Raw genomic sequence first — 19,017 nt, 5'->3', positions numbered from 1 at the left:
ACAATTCTCAGAGTACAAATGAATGATATAAAATGGATCCAGCAGAGGGCATGTATTTTTACTGCCCCCTTCTAAGAGCCTTCTGTTTCTCACTTACATGACTGCTTTTGAAACTGAGACATTACGCTCCACTTGAGAAGCGTGTGTGCTGCTACTGCATGCTCACTGTGCTTGTCTGAGGGGAGCCCTAGGCTCCCAGAGTTGATGTAATGCCCTATGGGAACAGAGAGGTTGGGCTGAAGAAAGTCTTGAAATTTGAGTCAGCCATGTCCGATTCCTCTTTTAGGTGAAGAGAGATGATACTGGTGCCATACATGTCACTAAGCAGAGGCAGCTTCATCTACACTACGACCTCATCAACTTTACTGTAAGTCTCAATACTACAGAATGGCTTTTTTTGTACTAGTTTTCTTGTAAATGTATCTCAATAACCCTTAGTTCTATACTATTGGCTTTACAAATGTAGCATAAGAAGTGGCTGTGTTTACCTGGGGCTAACTAACTGAAAATGTTCTTAAACTTGGGACTTAGTGGAAAACCAGCACAAGTGATATAGCAAGCAGTAGCTAAAGTATAAAAAATTAGTAGCATGAAGGCAACAGTACTGCCTTTTCTTGAGAAGGAGGGGTAGCCTTGTTGAGGAAATATTTTCAAGAGCCAGAGAGAATCTGACAAGAAAGATTTTTATTCTATATTCTTACTAAAAAATGCAAACTTCTATGTAATTGGCTCAGTAAAATTCTAGTGTTTCCATATGTGTGTGCTTGCTAAAGCACCATAATTGTTTGATGCTTTCACCAAAACAAATTGTTCAACTCACTTACAGAATATGAGTAAAATGCGAAAGGCCAAAATACCAAAATGGATATCAACATCAGTTGGAATTTGAAGTTTGTTAACAAAAATGCTTGGCTGTTTAAAAAAAAATAAATTGTAAAAGCAGTGAAAAAAAGCCACCTTATTTGAAGGGTATGGAACATAAAAGTAGAAGTCACAGAATATGAATGACAAGCTTTGAGTTAAACTTAGATGCACTACTTCTCTTTTTAATGCCTCCTGATGCTGTATTTACCTCCTGAGGGATTTGACAACAGGCATTGTAGTAGGCTTGTTTTTGAGAACTTTGGACAGAAAGTGTGCTAGAGCATAAAGAGTCCTCACCAAGAGGACAAGTACTCTGGTGGATTGCCATTTGTCTACAGTTGTGTTCTGCAAAGAGGGTTCCTTGTAATTTTTCTCAGTGTTAAAGCTGATACTTCAGAAGGAACCTCTGTGTCTTTACCTTGGAGTTACACATGGCTGCTGTTGTGAAGTGCCCATGTATAGTAACAAAGCTACTAGCCATCCTAAAACTCCCGGTATTGATAGACAGGGATATGGCCAGAGCCTGGTTAGTTGGCCTCTAATTGCGTATACTTTGCTGAAATCTTCGATTTGTGGCTTTTTCAGTGGATAAACTCACGGACAGCAGTGCTCCTGGACAGTGTGGAGAAGCTGCATGTTATAGATCGTCAGACACAGGAGGAGCTGGAGACCATAGAGATCTCAGAAGTTCAGCTAGTCTACAACAGCAGCCACTTCAAATCACTGGCTACAGGAGGCAATGTCAGCGAAGCCCTGGTAGGCACAAATGACCTACTTGTGTTAGCTAACTGTTTCAGATATGCCCTAGGTGGAAGCCTGCTTTGATGTGGTGTTTGTATTGCCATAAAGTTGTGGAGGTTTTTTTAAAGCCATGATTGTGGGACAAGTTATTGCTTTCAGTAGAAAATAAATTTCTCTGTTTTGGAAACAGTTTGCCAAGAGTGTGTGTAGGAAAGGGCACGCATCCTTTCATGTTCAAGCCTTCCAGTGCTTCACCAGAGATAGCCCAGGGGTTCTGACATTCAGCAGCTGGATGATATGGTTCCTATTCAATTCTGCTCCAGCTCTGTGAGACTTGCTGACCCAAACAATTAGCAGAAGGCTCATGTGAGTCTGTAGTTTGGATCTGCATTTCAAGCCCAGCATGTGGTCATGACTCAGCTCCAGAAGCCCAAGGAGAAGTGTCTTCAGTGCAAGATGGCAGGATTTCATAAAAAAAGATCTCTCTGTCATGGTTCCCTTTGAACACCAAGGAACAGAGTGCTCCTTCCAGTCTGAACAGTGATAGCTATGAGGAGCCTTCGCAGCCTTTAGATCTACATAGCTCCTGCTTATCTGACTTTCACTGCTTTATCTGCTTCTCACTGCTAGCCTTGCTGTCATCCTTTCTGGTGCAGGTGCATACTGAGGAAGAAAAAGTCAGAAGGTGGACGCTAGTCTAAGTTAGCTTATGTACTGCCCGCCACATGATCCGGAATTGCCAGGCACAACCTCACAGAACGTAGCTAGAGATTGGCACTAAGGTAGTATATGAGCTCTCCTTGCTAGAATATATTGTCATTCAGAGCCTTTCACTCAGTTCCAGAAACTCTGCAGTGTCCTGTGAGGACTTGTGGTGATTACCAAAAAAGCCAGAGGCATGTTACTTGAAAAACTGGTGGAACCAAATAAGTGCTGCCTGTTAAAATGCTGTTGTGAGTCTAGAAGAGGCCCCTACTTAATTCGCAGACTCCACGGATGTGGCAGATGAGATCTAAAGTCTATAATGCCATTTTGAAATAGGATATGAAACAGGCAGTGTCTTTCCCTGCAGGAATTCCCTTGTAGGAATTACAAGACAACCTATTTCACAGCAATTGGGTCGACAACTTCTGACAGGGAGCTTTTTTTTTCCATGGCTCAGAGGGTCAGAAATACACCTTTTCCTGTGATAGGTCTGCACACCCTCTGGAAGGCAAATCTTAGATGAGGCTGCTACTCCCATAAGACATATTCTGGTTTCAGAGGTGCCTGGGTTTGTGGATGGAGACCTTCAGACCCCATCATTCCACTGCAACATCTAAAGAAAGATGCAGGGAATATCTGCGGTTTCAGCCTTAGGTTCTCTGCTGAGCAGGTTGAAGTGTTATTACAGCAGTCCCTGGAATGGACACACTTTTTAGAAGTAGGAAGAGATCCACGAAGCTTCCCTACCTGACCAGACTGAGAAAAATACAGAACAATCAGCTGTAGCTTGTGAAACTGTGCAGTAGAGTGGGAAGCAAGCACTGCCCACGCACTATGGTAAAATCTCTAATTTTAATGTGATCCTCCATTTCTCACATTGTGAATGTGCCCGTATACAGCCTTTGAATGCTGGTTACTGGCATTCCAACTTCTGTTGTAGCAACTCTCACTTCAACAATATTCTTTCCATCCGTTTCTCCTACACATTTGCTCTTGAGGAAGATTTGTGGCAAGGAAAGAGCCCCCAAAACTGTTTTTACATCTGAGGAGAGACACAGAGAACTACTTGTGGGTCCTCATGACTCCATCATGTTTTCTGGGCAGCCAGAGCTCAGTAGCACTTTAAGCTGCTTTCACAAGCAGGAAGGAGTAACAGCAGACCTTTTTTACTTACAGCTGCCCAGCAACCTGTGGTGTTCTCTCCCAGTCCTCATTTTGATTTCTGAGTTACAAAGTGACTCTAAAGTTCAAGTGTACATGTGTTCATTGGGAAGTTTTATAAAAACAAAAAGCAGTTTTACTTGCATGTAATTTTTCTCCCTGTAGGCATTGGTTGGAGAAAAAGCTTGTTATCAGTCCATTAACAGCTGTGGTGGTCAGATCTTTTACCTTGGAACTAAGGTAAATGTGGGGAGTTTTTATTAAAAGTACAGGGCATTCACTGTTGATGGTAGCTCATCTTCTGGAGAAGGGCAATTTTTTATTCTATGGAGATGTGAATCAGGGATGGGTTCTTTGTGCACTTACATAATGAGATTAAAGAAACATGCAATAATTTGGTTTTAGCCAAGGTATGGGCTAAGAAAGACATTGTCATAGTTCCGCAGTATCGTGGTTCATGCTTCTTCAGGGTAGACTTTACCTTACTCACATCTCTGCTGTCCTAAGCTTCAATTTCTCTGTCTTAAATGTGCTAGTGAGTAAACAGAAGAAAATAAGACAGCGGGGGAAGCTGTACCTTATTGCACGGAATGATAAAAGGAATATCCTATTCACTTTTCCTGTCCTGCAGTGCAGGCTGTCTGAAAAGGCAGAGACGTGGCCTATAGGATGGCATGTGGAAGCAGGGGAAGAAGTGAGGGATGGTATCTTGGAGTAGATGGGTTGTAAGACCATGTAAATGATGCTTTCTGTTAAGTGTAAACATCCAATTTATTCCTGCCATGCCAAGCTTGATGGTTGCTTTACTTGGCTTCATCTGTACGAGCATGCTCTGCTGGGTCTGTGGGATACCACAGACTGCATAAGCTACCCTAAGGAAATAACTTTTTAAAGTTTATTTTTAAAATTTTCTTTTCTAGTCTGTTCATGTCATAACATTGAGAAGCTGGAGAGAGGTACGTCATTTTTTCCAGTCTTACATTTCTCCTTGAAGCAACCTTCACCAATTTTCCTCTTACCTGCTTTACAGCTCTTGTACTCACCCCTGATTATAAACTCCTTCATGTGACATTGTGTCAGGACCTTTAACAAAATATGAACAGTTCAGCTCTGTTGAGCTATTATACCGTTGCTGCTTTCAGTTACTAAGACCATTTCCCTCTGCTAGTTTTCCCTCCAGCCATTCACTACCCACTTTGCTTTAGTAAACTGTTATTGAAAAGTCTTGTTTTGACCCATGATTTCTTGTACTGGTTTTCCTAGAATTCAGAAGTCAATCAGAAGTTACATGCTCTGAGCCAACCTCCTTCTAAATTACTGTATGGTTTCTGTTGTGTTGCAGGCCTCTCTGTCATAGGACACTTTGTCAAGAGTTGTAATTGAGTATGTGGGGGATCAGGGTGTGAAGCGGAGGGTTAGTTCTTGCTGCAGTACAGAATGGAATCTCTCTTTCTCAAACAGTACTTTATCATTTTGACCTAACATACCAAGACTAATGGTACTCAACCTTGTGTTCTAATAATTCCTTAAAGCAGAAAATACTTGTGATCCACTTCAATCCTTGTTGACTGTGATCTCAGGAGAAAATAAAGGGTAGGATGAGTACACCCGTATGCTGAAAACATGTCAGAGTTGTTTGTTGTGCTCTAAGTGATGAGGCAAGGATGGGGAATGGAAAATACTTTTCTTTGTGATGGCAGACACTCACTGATGCCGTGGGTCTCCATCCATCAAGCACCTGACCTAAAATGTGGCCCACAGGGACTTGGATGTACTGGGGCCTGACATTTCTTAGTCTTTTTTAACTGTCTGGCAGAAAATGTACATGTGAAAGAATCTTTTTGAGACGCTGTCTTTTACTGCCGTGTATTGAGAGCTTCCAAGGTTTCCTGTCCCCTTGCTGTCAGGGATCGTTACCCACTACCAGGAAATGCTGATCTTAAATGGGAGGGGATCACATTTTCTGTAATACTAAGGTCCAATATTACTTGTTATTTTAGAGAGTTGACCACCTTTTGAAACAAGAGCGTCTCACTGATGCCCTGACTCTAGCTTGGTCTTTTTATGAAGGAAAAGCAAAGGCTGTAGTAGGTAAGTTTGGGGAATTTGTTTGTTTGGGTTTTTTTAATTGAAACCACTAGGGAAGGTTTTAAACTTATGCATGTATGGAAATAACTTTTTCAGGGAGGAAAAAGAGGAAGAGAATTTAAGAACAGAAAGTAGGATGTGCTACTTTGTGTTTGGCAGAAACACCACCTGTATATGGATTGGTTTGAGATTTTTTTGAGAGTCATAGTCCCTTTAGCAGCCTGCTGTTTTCAAATGAAAATCAGACTTGGTCTGTGTTGACTCCTATCTGTTGTCACTTTGCCGTGAAGGAGGTGGATCCAGGTGTTGAATATCTAGCCTGCCAAAATATTCCTGAAGGTCATGCATGACCTGTAGCTAATTTTCAGTGTGATGTTCTGTCAGCTCTGCCAAGCAGGTACTTTCATTCAGGACTCCTCTGACTATACAACTGACTGAAAGAACTGCTGGGTTTTGGCACCATGTTTCCTATGAAGGAGGATGCTTTCTGAGCACTTAGCTTGTTATGATAAACATGTTAATTATGCCAGAAACTGCTGCTTGAATGGTCTGATTTGGACTGGACATACTGACTTTTCAGCAAATAACTTCTGATGGTTTTGACAGATGAGACTCAAGTTCTCAGGATAAGATCCTCCTGCTGTGAAATTGCTAGTATATGAAGATGTGTCTCATTTTAATGCATGGATATAATGCAATTAAGCAGATAGTTTTTCAGTATTCAAAGAATTACTGTCTTTTTGAGTTGGCATTTAAGATGTTTTTCTATAGTGCACTGAATTCAGCTTCTTTGCATCAAAGCATCCTCCAGCAATTAGCCTTATGTACACAGTCTTTGACAGCCCTCCATTAATTGTTTTCTCAATGTTAGACAGCACTCGGATCTGTTCTTGTCATTGCTGTGCTGGAACAGTCTTTACACTGGGAGAATAAGCTCTTCAGAAGAAAAGTGGGCTAAAAGCAGAACACAGAAATGTGCATTTAGATATCCTGACCTCTGTGTCTCAAGAGTAGTCGTGTTAGCATCTGAAATGTGGGATTTTTGTATTTCCACCGGTAGCTTAGATGAGAAAAGCTTCATCTCCCGCTCCCCCCCCTTCTTTCTAGGCTTGTCTGGGGACACAAGCAAGCGGAAAGCAGTCATAGCAGACAGAGTGAGTCACTGATCTCTTCCTAATGGGGTTTTCATGTATGCTGATGTGATACTGTGTTCCTGGAGGGAATGGCTTCTGTCCTCCAGAAGTTAATCCAACTAATTTTAGAACATGTACCTATGCCTCTCTTGCTAAGATTGTGAGTCAGATTTTAGAAGAGACTTAGAAATACCTTTTGGGTAAAGGTGGGGATAAAATCTGCAGCATTAGCAAATCAAAGCATGACATTATCATCCAGGCCTTGAGATCTCTGGTCCCCTCTCAGTGGAGAGAAACCTTTTTTGTAGATAACTCCAGATTTTCCTGATCTTTGGTTGGCAAGCGTCCATCAGCATGTAACTTACTGACTCTCAGGATGGAAACTTTGCTCTATGTATACATGGACATGGAATAAACTCTTCAACTGATCCTCTTCAGTTGTTACAGGAACCTTTTTCTGGGAAGAGTGTGTTTAAATTACACAATTATTGCAATAATTATTCAGCGGTAAGTTTTTTTAATGTGAATTTAATTGCAGGTAAATAAGTTTTGCTGTTTAAGATACTATAACTTAAGCTTTTGGTAAAAACATGGCCCATGTGAGCCTTGTGCTTCAGGATGAGTTCATCTGCCTGAAAATTTGCTGGCAGGCTGGCTACCCGGTTTCTTGGTCAGTTAAGGCTAGTGTAGGCCTTCAGTATCCCACTGGTCCACTTCTGTGCCATGTCGTGCCATTGTCTTTTGGCAGCCTATTCCCTCTTGTCCTTCCTGCCCACACTAGTTCATACTCAAAATGGGACAACAGTGTTTACTGTGCTGCCAATCCCCAAGTCAGTCTATTAAACGTGCTACCAAGTAGGGCCTCTGTTGTAGGACTTGAATGAATTTTTTTTGTTTATTGTAATTCAGATGGTTGAAATCATTCTCCATTACGCGGATCGAACTCTGAAGAAATGTCCTGACCAAGGGAAAATCCAGGTTATGGAGCAACATTTTCAGGTATGGTGCTCCAGAGGATGCTCTTGTGTAGATCTTTTGAATTTTTTAATCAGACTTTGCTGTGCTGCAAAAATTAGTTGTCTATTTTTGAAAAATATTGCTGTGGTTCACCTGAACTCTCACCTGTTGTGTGTACTAATGAAATCAGGACTTAGTTATGGCTAGGCAGCAGAGCAGAACCTGTACTCCCCATCCTCTACAGAAGTGGGACTAGAGTTTTTCTCCATATGAACCAGCATACAGGAAAACCTGTAACTGTGCCAGCTACCAGCTGATTCAAATAACTCATTGATTCTGCTCTGTATTGGCCTATTGGCCGAACTTCATTTTGTGCTCTGCAGGATGTGCTGTTTGGCAGGATTTTTGCCAGTCCCTACAGCTTTGTTTCTTCTGCAGGATGTGGTGCCTGTCATTGTTGATTATTGTCTCTTACTCCAGCGCACGTAAGTCTGAGTTTGCAAGCCTGTCTCCCAAGGCAGACCACCAACCCACGTAGTTCTGAGTGCTGTCTCCTATGATATCACATGGTTTAGAGGAATCACATCACATCATCGTCATATCGTATACAACATCACAGTTTAGAGGAATGCTTAAAAACTGATACTAAAATCAGGGTATTCAGTACTCAAATAAGTGTGTCTTAAATTTTCATTGATATGTTGGGGAAGAAAAGTTTGCTTTAAACTGTTTCCCCCACACCATCCCCTTAAGAAAGAAGCTGCCTTGATAGATTTTTCCTGTCATCATCATTTCCCCTCTAACAGCAGGTTTTTTGCTGCAACATCCATAGCCAGTTTATTTTGTGTAGCTGCTTGTAACTTGTGTCAGTATAAGCTGAACAGGGCATTCAGTTCCTGAGTTTGAGAAATACAGAGCAAATGGAGTTTAATTTGGAGCCCTCAGAAAGTAGATAAGAGGAGACTGTAATGAGATTATTTGATAACTAAATGCTTCTGTCCCCCTAGGGATCTATTATTTAATCAGATATATGATAAAATGAGTGAGAATTCTGTAGCTAAAGGCATCTTTCTGGAGTGCTTGGAGCCATATATCTTAAGTGATAAGCTGATGGGAATCACAGCTCAAGTGATGAAGGACTTGCTGCTTCACTTCCAAGACAAGAACAGGTTGGAAAATTTAGAAGCCTGCATTGTGCATATGGATATCACCAGCTTAGACATACAGCAGGTGAGCTGTTATATTGCATACTGAGTTCCTGTGGTTAGACAGCATCCCCTAGCCACTGATGCAAACTTCTTGTGCGTTTAAGCACCGCATAGCCTGTGGAAAACAGGATGTCGCCTTTCAACAGGCAAGACTTACACAGTTGAATCCATTCATGCCTTTTGGTCACTAATTTGTAACAGAACTTAGGCCTGTGTCCCTGGGATCAAATTCAATGAATGTGGGAATTATTTAGCGTGGCTGTGTCCATCCTGTAGCATGCATGCTCCTATAAACATGGTTTGCTCCCCCATTTTGTGTCCTGGCTTAGGTTAATGCATCAGCAATTGAATGCATTGGAAGCTACTAGTCCATCAGAATCAGTCTGGTATTCACAATCAGTCCTTCCTGTTTTGAGTACCTTACCTAACATCAAAGGCTGCAGAGGCACAAAAAAACTGGTGTTGCATTTGTCAGTTTGGTGCCTGCCTGCCAGCCTGCTCTGCTAAGCTGCTTGCTCTTGCGTGACAAAGTTATTGGAGCAAGGAGGTGTTCCTCCTGGGTGGTCCTGTTTTCCTTGGCCAGTTCTTATTCTCACAGCATGGCTTTCCATTCCAAGGAGGGAACTGCTTGGGAACTCAACAAAATTATTTACTAACGCAACCAAAAGGCAAACTAGTGCAACCAAGTGTTTTGAAGAACTGGTTTGCTTTTTCTAATTCCTTAACCTCATGCTGGTTATGGATATTAGAATCTAGACAGTTAAATTCCGTGTTTGCTGTGTGAGCAATAAGCTGGATACTCCCTTTGGGGAGCTGAGGTCCTTGCAGAGACAAGTTCTGCAAGTGGAAGTTCCCTTTCTGCTTTATATCGTACTGTTGCATGATGGAGATTGTATTCAAGAGACTGGGCAATGAGAAGACTGTGAGCCAAGAGCGGCTGTATATCTATATTGTACCTTGTTTGCCTTGCAGGTAGTTCTTCTGTGCTGGGAAAACCGTCTCTATGATGCCATGATCTATGTCTACAACAGTGGGATGAATGACTTCATTAGTCCAATGGAGGTAGGAAAGATGCTCAGTGCAGTGAGTTATTTGTGTGTTCAGCACACAGTCTATCTGAGAAACAGCATTCCAAACCCGGTGCATTATCTTCTCATCCAGTGTGTATATATATTTGTTCTTTTTCATTTCAAGGGAGAAATAATGTATGATATATGCAGTTTATTTGACTAGATGCAATAGAGGAGAAAAGTAATTTGTAATTACTGTGCTTTAGTACACAAATTTCCCTGCTGAGGTAGCAATGCTCTGCAAAGTTAGAGCAGTAAGTTTAGTCATGTTAATAAATAAATATAAAACAAAAGCACCAGAAGAGAATAACATGATGACTTAAGGAGATTGCATTGCAAAACTGTCTGCTAACAGACACAGCTTTGTTGCTGGTGGAGAGCCTGACCTATGTGGCATGATGTGCTGAGAAAGCATCAACTTTCTGCACAATGGGATTAATGGGGGTATAAGTGTGAGAGGTTCTATGTACACCTCATGCTTTTTTTCCTTCATACCATTCTTCCTCTGCTGACACAATGGTATATTAATATGTATTAAAGAGTAATGGAAACAAAGGGTGACCTTACGTGTGTGTGAAATTCAGGAAAAAAAGCTAGAAACAGTCCTTGCACTGAGGTGAGCTTTATTCTTAGCACTTGGGTGTGATTTGGCAACAGTAAGCACAGGACTCAATGTAATGCTGTAACTGAAGGCCCTGTTGATGCTACAGCTGGTAATCTGGAAGATGTGCCTGATATACCAGTTGCTCCTAAAGCCAGTAACTGTAACATCAAGATGTTTCATTATGGAAGCGCTGCTGGTATTCTCTCAGTACTGCTGAAAGAGCGAGCTGGGTCCTTTTGAGTGTGAAAATCTCGAACTGTGCAGTTTTTAGCAGTTACAATCTCATTTGATTTGTCTCAGGAAGGAGACTAGGTGTTCGTGATTTTAAAAAGGACTTCTGGAAACCTAACAGTAGCTGTATGAGTACAAATAACTTTTTTGCTTTCTAGAGCTAAGTATTTAGATGAGTCCTCATTCTACATACCCAGACTAAAGGCTCTCTGGTGTCCCTACTAGGTAGGCTGAAGGTTTGCATCATATCTGGTGGCAGAAGAATCAGGAACAGAAGTGGGGCTGGTCAGTTATGCTCTGACTGTTACTTCTGGGACTACTGAACATTGTTTTTTTAGTGTGGCCTGTGTTAAGATTAGATCTGATTGAATGAAGGCTGGTGTTTTCATGTCATAACAGCAGCTGGGAAAAGTATCCTTTGCCACATCTTGGTGTCTTCTGCCCCTTTTAATTGTAAGACACGGTGAGAAAGCAGAGTTTCTGTAGGAAACCACACAGATCCTTTGCTTCGAGTTTTTCCAGCTGTTTGAGCACTGTCGTCTTTCTTGTTACAGAAACTATTCAAAGTCATTGTTCCTCCACTGAATGCTGGGAAGTCTCTCACAGGTACAGAATTCTTTCCTTCTAAAGGGTTTCTAGTTTTGATATTTGATGCTTTGAATATCTCTAGTTACTTCCAACAGAGAGATGCAAAAAAGTAGTACATGCCGAATATAAGGGTCTTGGAGAACAGAAAAGTGTTCTAGTACTACTTACTGTGTGTAAAGCTGCCCAATTTACTGCGTGTAAAACTCTGTGTCAGATGAGATGTTTTGCAAACAGCTGGGAAAAAGAATTGCATCTCTGTACATTGCCTCGTGAAGAAAAGGTGACAATTTTTGTTTTGCAGATGAGCAGGTGGTAATGGGCAACAAGCTGCTTGTATATATAAGGTAAGGTCCCCTACAAAGTGTGTGATGTGTTGCCTAGTGGTGGCACCAGATTTTTAGCTCACTGTAGTTGCGTAATCTTATAGTGTGTTTCAAGGTCTGAGAGGTTGTGTAAAATAGCAATGGCTACTTTGTACAGCTGACAAAGTTACAACGGCTTCTTGTTACACATCATGTGAGTGGATAGAAAGGATGAAGTCAGAGACTTAGAGCTAGTTACTGCTGATGTGCCAAGACCATGTCTTTATCTTTAGAGTTTGGTTAGTGTGAGTTCTCTGTCCTGTGTGTGACACAGTGCTCCTTATTTTAGCCCTTTCTGCCATGCCTTTTGGGGTAGCTGTGCTCAGTTGCTGCTTACTGTGTTGCCTGTTGTTTGCAGGAGGACATTCTGAGGTTGCACGGTAGTGATTAGTTAGTGAATTCCTCTTTCTGAAACCTATTCAAGATTGCGAACATTAGATTCTGCATTACTACTGCTTCCTAAAATGCAAGAGTAAAGATTTTTGTGAGAAATACTGAGTTTCCCCATTACTTTTCTGCTGTGGAATGGCATACCTTATTGTGTATTAACAGCAGTGCTTTCTGCAATGCTTGCTTTCATGATTTACAAAATAAATTTGTTTGGCTTGTTTTAAGAGCATCCTGAAAACTAACTCAAAAAATAAACTGTTCTCAATCTGTTTAATGTCAGGACGTACTAAAAATGCCTTCCCCCTCCTTTTCTATAGCTGCTGCTTGGCAGGCCGTGCATATCCATTGGGTGATATTCCTGAAGATCTGGTACCTTTGGTTAAAAATCAGGTGAGCAACCTTGTGGAAGGAGACTTTCCCATGTAAGCTTTTTAGAAGCTGCGTATGTCTTCTTTCATGGGTTTCTGATAGAAAACTATTATCAGTCTGATAGCTGTAGCCTTGGGATATGAGTATATACCACTGTAAATACCAAATAGACTTTTAAAGAATGAAATCAAATAGTTGTTGCAATCCGAACATTTAAACTTAATGTTTTTCTTTCAACTGTAAACTGGGATGTGGGAACATATACTAGCACTAGTTTTGATTGGTTTTTTCCTTATTCTTTACCACAAAGTTACGAGAAATCTGTAGCTGTCTCTTTCTAAACCTGACTATGATGTGTCAAATATGGGAGGACCTTCCCTGTTTTCAAATGCATGCAAGGCGGGATTGAGCAGAGGCTGACTACCCATTTCTCTCGTTCTTTTGTTGTTCTGCCTAGTCTCTCTAGGAAGAACTGTGACCTAACATCCAAGTCATCTTCCCAGGGTACTTTAGGACAGCAGCTTATGCCTTAAGGTTTCTGTGTGCTGCTATTATCCTGTGACAGTGCAGGGTTAGCCTACTGTCCTCCTTTTGGACAAGGTTTGGTTTTTGAGGTGTATCTCCTCATGTTCTTCGCCACCCTGTTCAGTGGACCATCTTTGGCTGACCGGATCCATCACACTGTTCCGAGTTTGCAACGGTAGCTTTCACATTAGGAGGAATAGCTTTTTCCATCTGGATTGCCCAGGAGATTGGCAGGTTGTTTCAAGGCAACATGTACTATTGCATATGCCTTATATATTTGCTCAGGACAGGTGCAAGCATGTTTTTAATGATTTCCTGGTAGGGAGAGAGTACCTAGCTAAAATCACAGTGAACTTATGTCAAAAGTACGAGTAGACATGCAGGTTACATGTAATGAAATTTGGCTTACTCACTGCCAAGTAAATCTCCTTTCCTTATTAATTTATTTCCGTCAGAGCCCTCAAGCTGAGTATTTCTCTTTAAGCTGTGTCTGAAGGTTAGCCTAAGGCAAAGCTTAACTCCTTTGGAATCACCTCTGACAATTTCTTAAAGGATGCTCCTGATCATCATTTTGTGCTCATAAAATGCTTTCCTGAGTTTCTGGCCAGTTATACTGCAAACTTTTTTTGGTCTCTAGTGTTTCACTTTAGTTTCAGGGTTTCAGTAAGCAAAAGTACTTCCTGTTTTGCAGTTTCTCTTTGCACTACAGTGAAACACATTTTTTTGGTTTGTGGGGTGGCATTTTTCTTGGTGTTGCAGGGTTGGTTGGTTGGTGGTGTGTTTTTTTGTTTTGTTTTCTAATCCAGACCTTGTAGCTATATGTATGTGTAGCTCTGGGTTACTGCAAACCCTTCCCTCACAGGGTGTGCAAACCAGTCTGCTTCCCTTTGCTGCATCAAGCACTAGGCTGTTGCCCTCTCCCATTGTCCTTATCAAGTTGTCCCCTGCCCACACTAGAGCTGGCACAGTAACACACTGTGGCTCAAGGTCTGAGGGGAAGTGATAGCCTGATGTCCTGCTTTTGGCTGGGATAGAGTTAATTTTCTTCCTAGTAGCTGGTATAGTGCTATGTTTTAGATTTAGCGTGAGAATACTTTTGATAACACACCGATGTTTTAGTTGTTGCTAAGTAGTATTTACACTAAGCCAGGGACTTTTCAGCCTCCCATGCTCTGCCAGGTGCACAAGAAGCTGGGAGGGGCACAACCAGGACAGCTGACCCAAACTGGCCAAAGGATCTTCCATACCATATGATGCCATGCTCAGTCTATAAGCTGGGGCGAGTTGGCCAGGGGGCAGTGATCACTGCTTGTGGACGGGCTGGGCATTGGTCAGCAGGTGGTGAGCAGTTGCATCATGCATCACTTGCTTTGTTTATTATTATTACTACTACTACTACTGCTATTTTACTTTACTTTATTTCAAGTATTAAAATGTTCTTATCTCAACCCACAAGTTTTCTCACTTTTACTCTTCTGATTCTCTCCCCCATCCCACTGCAGGGGTGGCGAGCGAGTGGCTGCGTGGGGTTTAGTTGCTGGCTGGGGCTAAAGCACTACACCCAACCAGCGGCAGTACTCAGGAGGTGCCATCAACCTCTCCTTTTTATGACCTCTGATAGTATTCCTGAGAGTGTGGCTTAAGTAACACCTTTCTGTCTGGATACTTGAATCCACTTCACTCTAGCTACAGTCTGGGTGTTTTGGTTTGTTTTCTTAAGAGTTCCCAGCTGGCCGTTGGGTGTCATATTCAAGGATGCTAACAGGCAAGGTTATGGGTCTGAAAGTCAAGCTGCTGACTTCTCTTGGCTTTACTGCCACTGTGGTGACAGAAAAATTAATTCGGAATAGGAGTAAATGAGAGAATGTGGCATTTCCTGAGGATGGCTTGGAGAGTGTTAATGCCTGTCAGTTTTCCATGGGATCCCAGCGTGTATCCTAACACATACTCATGAGCACTAGCCAGTCTGCAGCTATCTGCTCTCTTTCTGCTGGTAGCCAGATCTGTTGTGAGCATGTTTGAGACAACTGGAGCCGTTGTTGACCTGTTTGTTCCCTGGTAGATTCTGGACCCTCTGTCAGTGGTTCAGTAAAGGGAGTTGCCTTCATTTTGAAAGGCATGCTCAAATTTCAGGAACTAGAAAGTCAGTGGAGGAGCTAAGAGAGTTGAATAGCACCTAAGTCGGTCTTTGCAGTGCCAAAAGCTTTGTGCCTCAAAGTGAGGGGGCAGATTGACTGGCTCTTCCAAAGAGAACTCCTGACAAGGAGAGGAGCTGTACCCTGGATAAGAAGGAGTTGCACAGCTTCTCAGGAGGGCTGCCAGGAAGGGGAGGGAGTTAGCTAATTTCACACGCTTCGGTCTGCAAGCATAAGCCTTAATTTTTTGCTGGATCTTAAATTTTGGTTGACCTTAAATTGGTTGGCAAGTCTAAGGAGGAGGAATTTTTTTCCTACTAACAAGCAGTAGAAAATATTATTCAAGTAAGAACACTGATTGACTCCCAAGGTTCTTTAAAGCTTAACTGCAAAACAGGTAACAATGCTGCTTTCCCATGTGCTTGTGCTATCGGTGATCTGAAATCCATAGGAAATCTGCTGTGTTTGTTTGAATTTTCATTGCAGGTCTTTGAATTTCTCATCCGGCTGCATTCAACTGAAGGATCTGTGGATGAAGAGGTGTACCCTCATGTTCGTACCTTGCTGCACTTTGACACTCGGGAATTCCTTAATGTTCTTGCTCTGGTAAGAGCTTGCTGATCTCCTCCAAGAGAAAAAATGCCCTGTCAATTCTATCATCGTCTATATCATGGTTGCATGATCTGTAAGATTCCTATTAAAAAGTTCATGCATTAGCTAAGCCAGTAGTTACTGACTTGATGCAGAAACAGTTTTGATGTGTGTTCTATAAGATATTGGAGAATATCATAATAGTCCCCTATGTCCTTAAATATAAATTTATGAACGTGACATTATACAGTGAAGACTCTGGTAACAGAGTCCATCTTTAAAAAAGAATAATATATTTGTAAAGAGTGTTTTAGTACCTACATCTTTCTCCTGGATAAAGATTGATTTTTCTTCCTTTCCAAATTTCTTGCATTTCCTCTGTCTGTTGGGACCTGTTACTTTTTATCTGAATATGTAAGAACCATTTTGGTAGTTACAAAAGAGCAAATGATACCTTGGAACCTGCTGCTTAGGTGATGCGCACAGAAAGGTTTTAAAAACATCGTCAGCTTTATGATATGGCTGCTTCTCTGTGTTTGCTTGTATTTCTGGGGTTGCCAGTGGAGAGCATTCTTCTCAAGGTGTTGGTGTTTTGCCTCATGCAGACTTTTGAAGACTTCAAGAATGACAAGCAAGCTGTGGAGTATCAGCAGAGAATTGTGGACATACTTCTGAAAGTGAGTGTACCTAAAAACTAACATCTGTGTTTACATCTGACTGATTATGTACAACACCGTGCGATAAGGCCTGTAATTTGGATGAGGTGTTTCCTCTGGATGACACCTCTGAGAAGCCTGCAGGATGGATTCACCTAGCCAAGGCTGTCGGTTGGATATTAGAAAGTGATTTTTCATGCACGTTAAATATGGTGACAGAGAGGTCTCATTTCCTGTCTGTGGTTTCACGTGGGTTGTACTTCGTTGTCAAATTTCTTCTCCCTGCACTATTAAGTTTATTTTTATGTGCTTCTCATTGATTCCGCTCCCCAATTCCTTCTGAGCAGGAAAAAAGGTCCCAGGAATCCTGTGCTTGGCAGGATGCCAATGCTTTTCTGATAAAACCCTGCTCTCTGTATCTCTAAATGCTGTGTTTGGGTTGTAACATACCAAGAATGACAGGCCTATCTTTAGTAAATGGGAGAGAAGAGGAATGTCAGAGTTAGCAGCCTGGTGCTCTAGAAATCACTTGTCATCTGCAGACCGTGTTCCTTAACAATGAACGTTCTCATTAAAAGCTATCACTGCCAAATGCCATTTGCTTTCCCCTTCAAAGCTGTCAGCATTAATAATGAGTAACTCCACTTGGAAGCTGTTTATGTATAAACATATCATAAGTAACGTTTCCCTGTCACTGTCGTCATTCTAGATGAGAGCAAGGGCAGCAGGGAGTGAATTCAGTGAAAGCGCTGCTGCAGTAGGCAGTGTTGGAGGGGCTGAGATAATGCCAATATGGGAGAACTTTTGTGAGACCACCTGAGTCGGACGTTGCTGTAAGGATGTTAGTCCTGTTCTGGGTTAGACCATGATTTTTTTGTGTCTTTTGCTGCCATCAGCAGGAGGTGGCATACTACAGCTGTGTTCAGGAGCTGCTGTGGGGTGTGTTCCTCTGGCGCTGCGTAGGCTGGATCGAGCTGTTTACAGCTCTGCTCTGTGCTGCTGGCCACGTAGCAAATGTCCACCACAACAGAGTTCAACCCTGCTCCTGGAGGGGAAAAGGAGGGCGATTGTGAGAAGTTCTGCAGGGTTAAATGCATCTGCAGGCAAACAATTTGTGTTACGAGAACTGTCCGTTCCTTGGTCTGGAATCTACTCTCCTTTTGGATAAAAATAAAAGATATCTTGGAATTTTATTTAAATTTATCATTTAAAAAACCCCCACGCTTAGGAGGTAGCTGTGCTTTTAAAATAATTTGGTCAACACAGATGTTCTAGTAATGCTGATTTAAACTTTGCAAAATATATCATCTTTTAGAAAGTCCACATGGTTGGCCTGCAGCCTCTGTATGGTTGCCCTGTTTCAGAGGTACAGCATTTTCACCTTCACATGGACTGACAAGGACCCAGTTTGTGAAAAACAAACCCAAAATGAATAAAATGCTCCTACTGGTTTAATGAGCCATATTTTTAATGTTATTAGCTAACGCCATCCTGACTAGGTTCCTGTATGAAATAGCCTTTTTAAACAGAAAATGAAGGTTAAAAAAGAATGATAGCATTAGCTGATGTTTCAAGCAGAGCTCTACTTGATTCCTTAATGTGTTTTACCTGTCTGCCTCTGCTTGTGTAAGATAACCATTAGCATCTCATGGGGATCTGGAAATCCAGGACACTTTAAGAAATCGATTTTATCTCCCAAGCTTAGGGTGAACGAGGCTATAAAATGAGATGCTCCATGTCTAGGCTTTCCTAGAGCAATTATTAGATTTTAGCTGACAGAGTTGTTCAAGTGATGGATTTCTTCCCAGCTAAACCTACTGCTCTTAGAGGGGAACTCTCCAAATGGACATTTCACTTTCCCTTAGTGTTTAGGATTTTTTTAGAAGTATGAGACACTAAGTTGGGACACATCATGCTCTTTTTTTTTAATATGCCAGACAGGTAACAAGCACTTCTCAGGGTTCAAATCTTTTTTGTAGTGACTCATATATATTCCATTCTTCTGTAATTTCAAGTCAAGTCAGCACAGCCACAAGTTTCTCAAAATATTCATAAACCAACAGCTAATTTAATGCAAGATGAGAAACTTTTTTTCTCCAAACCTACAGTCATTTCATAGTCATTTGATCAGTTCTTCTGCATATCACAATTGAAGTGCTGAGCGCCTGGGGCTTGAAGTCAAATGTGGGGTTTTTTTCTCCTATAATTATTAATATTATCTATTTTCCTCACATGACAACATTTCTCTGCTCAGAAGCTCTGTTACGTGTCCAGTGATCAGCACAGACTATAGAGACTGAGATAAACGTGGATTTAGAGCGCTCTCGCACCCAAAAATCAGGGACATGCAAGAATGCTTCCTTTGACTGTATGGCAGAGAGATCAAGCCTCTTCAGAGGTGATTTAGCAGCGACACATCCACTGTCTGTGTCTTCAGGTAACACAGTTAAATGCCATGGAAGGTGGCTTATCTTGTGACCTTCAGGATGGACTAGCACCAGGAGGTTGTATAGATGTCTGGGGTAGGAGGAGACATGATGATTGTACAGGGATTTCTTGTTGAAGTGTCCTGATTGTTTTCCCAAAGGCATCTGCAGAATCAATCACTTGTGTTTTATTTTTCCCTTTTGTCTCTAATA

The 19,017-nt window shown here is 41.7% G+C and overlaps 1 protein-coding gene across 3 annotated transcripts in view; it reads left to right on the top strand.

The window, feature by feature from the left end:
- The window catches only part of VPS8 (VPS8 subunit of CORVET complex), a 95,727-nt gene that overhangs the window by 31,435 nt on the left and 45,275 nt on the right, over nucleotides 1-19,017 (top strand). For all 3 annotated transcript variants that reach the window (XM_064457151.1, XM_064457152.1, XM_064457153.1), the window contains 15 exons: nucleotides 287-367; nucleotides 1,450-1,620; nucleotides 3,637-3,711; nucleotides 4,392-4,427; nucleotides 5,472-5,562; nucleotides 6,667-6,713; nucleotides 7,602-7,691; nucleotides 8,088-8,134; nucleotides 8,657-8,879; nucleotides 9,830-9,919; nucleotides 11,317-11,368; nucleotides 11,652-11,694; nucleotides 12,420-12,492; nucleotides 15,618-15,737; nucleotides 16,328-16,399. In XM_064457151.1, the coding sequence (XP_064313221.1) occupies nucleotides 287-367; nucleotides 1,450-1,620; nucleotides 3,637-3,711; nucleotides 4,392-4,427; nucleotides 5,472-5,562; nucleotides 6,667-6,713; nucleotides 7,602-7,691; nucleotides 8,088-8,134; nucleotides 8,657-8,879; nucleotides 9,830-9,919; nucleotides 11,317-11,368; nucleotides 11,652-11,694; nucleotides 12,420-12,492; nucleotides 15,618-15,737; nucleotides 16,328-16,399 (1,311 nt within the window). The remainder of the gene's footprint in view (nucleotides 1-286; nucleotides 368-1,449; nucleotides 1,621-3,636; nucleotides 3,712-4,391; nucleotides 4,428-5,471; nucleotides 5,563-6,666; nucleotides 6,714-7,601; nucleotides 7,692-8,087; nucleotides 8,135-8,656; nucleotides 8,880-9,829; nucleotides 9,920-11,316; nucleotides 11,369-11,651; nucleotides 11,695-12,419; nucleotides 12,493-15,617; nucleotides 15,738-16,327; nucleotides 16,400-19,017) is intronic.

The sequence above is a fragment of the Phalacrocorax carbo genome, chromosome 7 (assembly GCF_963921805.1).
Source record: "Phalacrocorax carbo chromosome 7, bPhaCar2.1, whole genome shotgun sequence".
NCBI lineage: Eukaryota > Metazoa > Chordata > Aves > Suliformes > Phalacrocoracidae > Phalacrocorax > Phalacrocorax carbo.
This window is presented reverse-complemented; position numbering and strand designations above follow the sequence as displayed.